The sequence below is a fragment of the Stegastes partitus genome, unplaced genomic scaffold (genome assembly GCF_000690725.1).
Source record: "Stegastes partitus isolate 25-593 unplaced genomic scaffold, Stegastes_partitus-1.0.2 Scaffold808, whole genome shotgun sequence".
Classification (NCBI taxonomy): Eukaryota; Metazoa; Chordata; class Actinopteri; family Pomacentridae; genus Stegastes; species Stegastes partitus.
The window spans coordinates 304,761-312,563 of record NW_007578539.1 but is presented as its reverse complement, the minus strand read 5'-3'; the positions used below and the strand labels follow the sequence as shown (position 1 = coordinate 312,563).

At 44.1% G+C, this 7,803-nt stretch overlaps 1 protein-coding gene across 1 annotated transcript; it reads left to right on the top strand.

Annotated features, from left to right (window-relative positions):
* Nucleotides 1–3,717, top strand: rnf228 (ring finger protein 228). The gene has a single exon (XM_008292414.1). The coding sequence runs from the start codon at nucleotides 931–933 to the stop codon at nucleotides 1,699–1,701; it is 771 nt and encodes a 256-aa protein (XP_008290636.1). The 5' UTR covers nucleotides 1–930; the 3' UTR covers nucleotides 1,702–3,717.
* The last annotated feature ends 4,086 nt before the right edge of the window (nucleotides 3,718–7,803 follow it).

The following is a 7,803-nucleotide window of genomic DNA, read 5'->3' as shown; positions in this document are numbered from 1 at the left end:
GGTTTTTATTGAGTCCAGGGGGTTAGAAATTATTTAAATAAGTATCAGTGATGTAAAAATGGACCTCATACATATGTAGAGGTGACTTTGCCAAACACTGAAAAGGACAGAAGGGTTCAGGTCATGGCCAGGAGTGTGTTGTCTCAGTATGGATGATAATTAATAATAAAATAATTATGTAGAAGAAAATATTCCAAGTCACTGAACCTGATTTAGGTAACTTGGTTCAGAAAAGGCGCAAATCGGTGCGTAAAAATTCACCAAAACGCAAATAAACGCAGTAAATCTGAGCCCCCACATGTCCAACAACAGCCCTGACCGCGGCTGAACTGCCTGCTGATGTCCCGGTACCATGGCTGGACCCACATGACCCATCGTGTGCTTTTGTTTTGCTGCTACACTGTTGAGTTTTGCTCTTCCTTGTTGCAGCAAACAGTGAATTGACGCCCCCAGTTGACCAAATTAGCGCATCCTATTGTTCGCAGGCTCTACGTAATTGCGCTGGATCACGGCTGTCATCTGCTGCCTGCACACACACACACACACTGAAAACAACAACAACACACACACACACACACTCTCTCTCTCTCTCTTTAACGGGACTTTAAGGCGACACACCGTCTCCCTCTCTCCGTGTTCCGTGGGATGCTCGGACTCTGTGGACGGATGAGTCCTCGCGCTGGAGCCACCACCATTACATCATCCATCCCCGCACAGCCCCGCAGCCCAGCTTTCATTATTTAACAGGGATCCCGGCGGTTTGGACTCCTCATAAAGGACGCTGTGCGGATTATAAAAACACATCAACAATGTCTGCGGGGATGATGGCGTTTCAATGAAAGGGGAGGAGAGGAGGGGGAGAGGAGGAGAGACGTGCACCGTCATCAGCATCTGTCCGCCAGCTCCCTTTGTGTTCACCGGAGAATGTGAATGGCGAAAGATGACATGGCAGAGGTAGATCTGGCATCAAACGGAGCGGAACCCCCCGGCGAGGCCTCCTCGGCGTTTCCCTACGAGGAGTACGAGTGCAAAATCTGCTACAATTATTTCGACCTTGACCGTCGGGCTCCGAAGATCCTCGAGTGCCTGCACACGTTCTGCGAGGAGTGCCTGAACACGCTGCACCTCCGGGAGGAGCGGCCATGGCGCATCAGCTGCCCCGTCTGTCGCCACCGGACTCCGGTGCCGGATTATCGGATACAAAACCTGCCCAACAACACCAAGGTGACGGAGGATTTTCCGCTCTACATCGACTCGGACCCCCTGCCTCAGGACGCTCTGCCGCCGTACCCTCCCCCGCTGCACCCAGCTCTCGTCGCGCTCCGCCGGGAGGAGGCGTCGGGGACGTCCAGCGCCAGCCAGGCGACCCCGTCCACCACCGTGTCCACGGCCACGACCCTCTCCCAGGACTCGGTGCGCTACGACAGCTGTCAGAGCTGCAAGCGAGTGGCGCTGACCACCGGCTGCGTGTGCGTGATCTTCTCCTTCCTGTCCATGCTGGTGCTGCTGTTCATGGGCCTGATCTTTGTGCACAGTCACAGCATTCCTCCCTCGCCGGCGGGACCCATTTGCTTGTCGGTTGCCAGCATTCTGGCCATGTTCTCGGTGGTGGTCACATGGCTCATCTGCTGGCTCAAATACAGACCGGACCATGAGACAGGCCGCGCGTCCGCCACCAGTAACTCGCGGAGAAACGCCTGACAGGCTGGCTGTGGATGGAGATGTTGTTCTGTGGGTGTGTGATTCTGTACATAGTACTGGCAACTGATTCTCCTGCTCCCTTTACTTTTTCTAGGAATAAATCTCGCCCAAAATGGCCTTTTATGAGTATAGCAAACACCCAAAGGCCTTCGTGTTGTTTGGAGCAATAGGCCGACATGATCCTTGGTAATCTTCTCCTTAACTGATGCACTTGAAGTTGCAGTAGGCCCGGCTGACTGGCCATGTTGATGAGTGAACTTCAGAGCCTGAATTTGGTTTGATGGCTGAATGTGAAGTGCTTATTTCCAGGGTTTGACACCCTCCTCCCCCAACCTGCTAAATAATATGCATATCCCACAATGCCACTCACTGTATGATACCTGTCCATGATGATCCACTCATATCTCAACAGAGCACTATTGTATTGTACAGATATTTGGCCGTGTTCACTTCTGAGTTGTCAGCTGATGGATTCTGGTTTCTACGGAGGCTTACTCTATATGTTTATGTGGGAATCCTCTGATTCAACCTGTAAATAGTCCCACAGAGGAGTGGTGAGCGATGCTGGATAGGTGTGATGAGCCTTCCTGAACCTTGTGCTTTAACTTCCTCCTACAGGACGGCACTGTGTCCACAGTCACCATGAAAGCTGCACCTGTTCAGGCAAAAGGGAAACAAAGAGATAGCTTGTGAATTTGAACTTGTGTTTTGCTACTTTTGTGCATGTTCGGCTACTGAAAGGCCTCGGCTTTCTGTTCCTCCTCTTGTTTTCTAACGGAGGGGACCGTGTGTCTCCTGACTCGTGTGCCTCACCTTGTTGCTGAATGAAGCAAAACTTCACTGTAATCGTGATCAGAATCATGCACGGGCCTCCCGCCGCTGACAGCGCCCAGCGGGGCGGTCGGCAGGGATTTCCTCCTCCTGTCACATCATTTATACATCGGAAGGTGAAAACAGGGTTTCCTACGTTTAGCACCTTTTTTATACTTATAAAAAATGGGTTTTTTTCTTTGCGTGTGGCTTTGAGGGTAAAGAGTCCATAATTGTTAGAGTTCAGGCGTTTAGCTGCTTCCAAGTTCCCTCCTCTTCTTCCTTCAAAGCCATAAGTGAGAATCCAATAATGATATATCCTAAAAAATAAAAAAAAAGGACACATTTGGTGTCACTCTGGTTCCTCTGAGATTGTCAGGAGTCATAATTACCTCTGGAAACTTAAAGAGCCCCATGAGCTGCATGGCTCAGATTAGACAGAGTAGGGCTCAGAGGGTTGGTGGTGTTCCTGTACCTGCACTAACAACATGCACATATTGAACTTTCCTAAACTGAAACTTAACATCATTTCCATTTTATGTTTTTTTTTTTTTAACTCCAGGGCCTCTTGTGGGCAGACTTCTTCTTATGATTATTACTGTGAACTGTTGGTAAAGTCTGTGTATGTTATTGTTGCTACAATCTTTGCTATTATTTATTTATAACACTTACATGTGGAAGAGAAACCCAGCGTAAGACCCCCGTACTGGCTGAACGTGGTCCGTGGGGGATGTGAATTGGAACACCGTGCTATCTCCTGGCTCCCTGACAGCATTTAATATAGAATTCAGAGGCGATTCGGACACCAAAGTGGTTTTTATCTGAAGCACTTATAGCCCCTGAGCACTCCTGCTCTCCCTACCTCACTGCAGGGGGAAAGGAAAAAAAAAAAAAAAGAGCAATTTGATCAGTAAACCCTCCCCTAACCCTCAATCTGATGCTTGCTTCAATCATCCTGCTCAACCTTTTCCCAACTTCTCTATGATGCACTTTCACCCTCTTATTTGACACAAGTAACGGGGTCTACCTTTGACAAGATGTACGCATACTGTATTTATTTCAGAGGACCTAGAAAATGTCGTTGGTTTTTATGAGAATCCGTGGTTGTTGTTGAAGTACCAAATGTATTTGCACAGAGAAATGGTCTTTATGTGCTGTTTTACATACATAAACACATTTCAGTAATAAAGGAAACGTGAATACCCATCGCCTTCATCGTTTGTCTCGCTCGGGGGGAAGACAGCAGCTGATGGCATGGCCTGTTACCAAGGCTGTACTTTATCAGGCTCGCTCTTACATAATGACTGGTAATAAAACTGAATATGATCCAAGCTGACACATTTAGCTCCCTGGTGTGCGTCAAACATGCCCCCTACTGGAGGACCAGGGATGCTGCACGCTCTGCAAAAAAATAAGGGAGTGAAATCCCACCCCTCAGTGGTTGCATTTCTCATGTAGGTCCAGTTGTGTAAACTTCTGGTGGCTGAAGCTTGATTAAAAGCAAATACATTTTTCGGTACGGGCTGGATGCTGATGTGTTGTTAATATCACACACTGAGATTCGCGCCGTGTTCACACAAGGCTCCCATTTAGTTGATATAAATCAGGCCATTCAGCAGCAGGAGTTTTCCCCTCACACACCAACAGCAGAACAGATAACGCTGACTATTCACCGGCTAATTACCGGTTTAATTCACTTCACATCATGTATCAAGCAAACGTTCCACAGCTAATAAATTAATGCTGTCACACAGTGTGTTTCCTCCAAAATCCTGCATCTCTTTCATAATCTCCACTCTTATTCAACCATGTAAACAAACCTCTGATTGGCCAGCCCAGTGTAGCAGCACAACACTAGCAGCTATTGTATCTCAGCCTGGCTGTATTTCTCATTTAGATGCAGATTACTGGAAAAATACTTTGAGGCAAATGCGTGTTGACAAATTAGCCATTGCAAAAAACAAGATCAGGCAAAATGTTTTTGTAAGGCTGCAGGCTTAATGAATTTTAATGCCTCTCATTGGACATTTAGGCCAGCGTATGACTCTTATAAAGTTATTTTTTTTCAAAGCTTTTTAGCTGCTTTATTTAGTTTTACGTAAGAAAATTTCAAACAATATTAATATTGTGTTAAATCACTCAACAAAACTTTGTGAAGTGTTTCAGCTGTGTCTGCAGACAGTAACTGTTTAATAAATACACTCTAGGATTTAAGGAAATATATTTTAAGCCATGAACTAAACTGAGTAAACAATTAACTAAATTATACAAAAATCACACTGAACCCCTTCATCTGTAAAACACACTTCCTGTAAATTAATTATTCTATTTTATTCATTTGTTTATTTTATTGCTATCACATAATTTTAGTCACTTTTCTGCTTCAATTTATTGTGAAAAAAATCTTTATTTGTTTAAATAAAAACACAAAATGTAATAAAATAAATAAAAATGAATAAAAAAGTACCTTATTACATGTGCATAAAAAATAGTTTACCGAGTTAAAATACATATTAACCTACCGAGCACTGACAGAATAAAAAATAAAACTTTTCATGATGCAGTATTACAGCAGAGTTTAATATTTATCACATGTACTGTGTGGATTATTGTTACTGATGCATTAAGGTGGAGCTAATTTTAACAATTCATTTTAACTTTGCAGCTACACTTGTGGGTAGTTTTATCTATAATGCATCACGATCTTTCTTACTGTGCAAAGTTTTAAATCAGCAAAAACCCACAAATGCTGTCGAGTAAAAAGTGTTTTTTTCCTCCAAAGTGTAAGTAAATATTTTGCGTAAAGCGCCACGTCCACCCCACGCTGCCTCCCTTTCTATTAATTATTACCTTAACAGAACGATGGAAAACTAATTGATTCGACAAATACATGTTTGTGAATGTCCTCCACGCAGAGCATGTGATGCAACTAATTTATTTCTCATCAGGAGAGATTTCTGACTTTGAATTTCATCCCCCGGTAATGGATTGGACACGGAGATTCAGTGTCGCTTTAAAAGAAAGGGCCGAGGTATGCATCATGCCTCTCTCTCTCTCTGTTTTTCATTTGCCCCCTCTGTTTTTTTTAAAGTCTGTAATATCCAATTTCAATAAGATCACTCCCAAATCGTCACGTTCGTCAGCGCAAAGAGTGATGGCTCAAGCCTTTGGAGAAAGAAGGCAAACAGAACATTGTGTAACTCTCAGGTTGTTCCACAATTTATTCTGTTACTCGGAGGGCTTCAAACTTTAACACACATAATAATTTACATATCAACACTGACCTTTTCAGTTTTATTCGCCTGCAGCCTGCAAAAGATTTCTATTTATTTGAATTTTCAGAGTTAAAATAACTCCTACACTGTAGCCATTAAGTCCTTCATTAAAGCCTATCTGGTTTATTGCAAATGTAAAATTCAAAACAAACTCACATTTCCCCTCCCTTTGAAGCGCTCTTATGAAAACGTGCAGGTTTCGTTCCCTTTACGCATGATAATCATCTTCCTCCTGCAGATAAAGACACCCTCCTTAGCAGGTGAAAGACCCCCGTGAGTCCTGCTTATTTTAAACTCAGCTTCCAGCCTTTGTCCGCCCGCGTTTCTGACAGTAAACACAACATCTGAGGTGCGTTTCCCCCCTCAGAGCCAATAAAAGAGGCGAATGTTAATTGAAACCTACTTAACCTGTGGGACATCTCTGCTCTGCGTGCGTAAATGAAGGTGAATGATAGTGACCCCCCCGCCGAGGCCCCGTTATTGCTCCGTGCAGGCCGTAGGTGAGCGGGCTGAGACATTAAAGGGATGATCAGGTGCTCGGGGTGCTTTTCAGCTTTAGGTTTGCAAGAGTTACGCGAAGCTTTCAGGGCTTCTCCTCGCAGGGACGCATGTCTCCAGCTTCAGTCGTTCACAGGGAGGGTTTTCCAAGCAGGCCCAGATCTTATAATTAATCATAAATATTTACCAGTGTGCTGTATTGTCTTAAATACAACCCAGTGGATTAGTTAAAACCCCACCTGATCGACTTTAATAACAGCTGACTCAGCAGTGTTCAAAAGCAAGAATTCATTAAGAATTGAATTTATTCGAATAAAAAAGTTTTGCAGCTTGTGCACTAAAAACAAACAAATTTAAAAAAACTACGACTGTTTTTTGCACTCCAAGAAACCACTCTGATTCTCAAATGCCTTTCTTCAGATGATGGACAGTGAAGGAAAACGAGCCTTTGTCTCATTTCAAAGCTCAGGAGCGGAATCTGTGCCTCGGTGATTGATTAGGGACTAAAGGATGCTGTGACCCACGACACTCTGCGCCTAAAAGAAAGCGAGGTAGCTGGACTTCCAAAGAAACAACTCTTTGCGCCCCTATTGTCTTTATTGGGTGGTGACAATATTGATTATTAGACATTTGGGGGATGAAAATACAGCCGGGCTCTCTGTAGTGGCGCAGAGCTAGACTGGCTTTACGGCCGCCCTGGCGTCGTATCCTGCTGTGGCGCACGTCCCCCTTCAGACTGTTCTCGGCTGGCCGGTGCTCAGTCTGAAAACCACAATAAATTCCTTGAGGTGCACACACTTTAGCACCATTTGTGTCATATATGAGGCCACGGGGTGGAAACAAATTAGAGGTCGTGTGCGTTAAACACGGTGGAGATGATATTACGCACAGTTTGGCAACAGTGGAATCTGATGAGAATCTTTTATTGTCTTATTAAAATAATGCTTAAAGGTATTTAAAGGCAAAGGTTTGGGCTTTGGGCGTTAGGCTACTGTCGGTTTGAATGATGCCAAAAATCTTGTTCTTTTTTTTTTTTGAGAGCTGCAATGAATTCAGTAGAAACAGAATAAAACTACAATAATTCAAGTGTTTTCTAAAGTTTATAGCGCAATAATCTGACCACATATTAAGCGCTTGTTACCATAAAAGTTGGTCGAGAAAATGTGTCTGGACTAAATAAAATACAAAAAATAACGCAACAAACATAACCTTAACACAACACAGCACAGTAGCCCCGCAGGATTTATAGCTGAGGCTAAATGTTGAGTATTTGACGGGACTGAGGCTCTACTTTTATTATTGCCACAGATAATATTCAGAGGCTGGGATTAGTTCTGGTGCTGCACTGACCCGCAACCCGTCTGAACAGGTTCTAATATTTTCTTCCACTTCACTCACAAATACAAACAGGGAAACATTACACATGCACAAGGTGGAGAAATGCAACTTGTTAGGGATTGCATTGCACTGTTGTCTCTGTCATTTAACACTCTTTTAGGTAAACTAGCCACCGTCTGGG

What these genes read in the sequence shown, in the direction of transcription:
- rnf228 (XM_008292414.1), top strand. Translation starts at nt 931, where the DNA reads ATGGCGAAAGATGACATGGCAGAGGTAGATCTGGCATCAAACGGAGCG.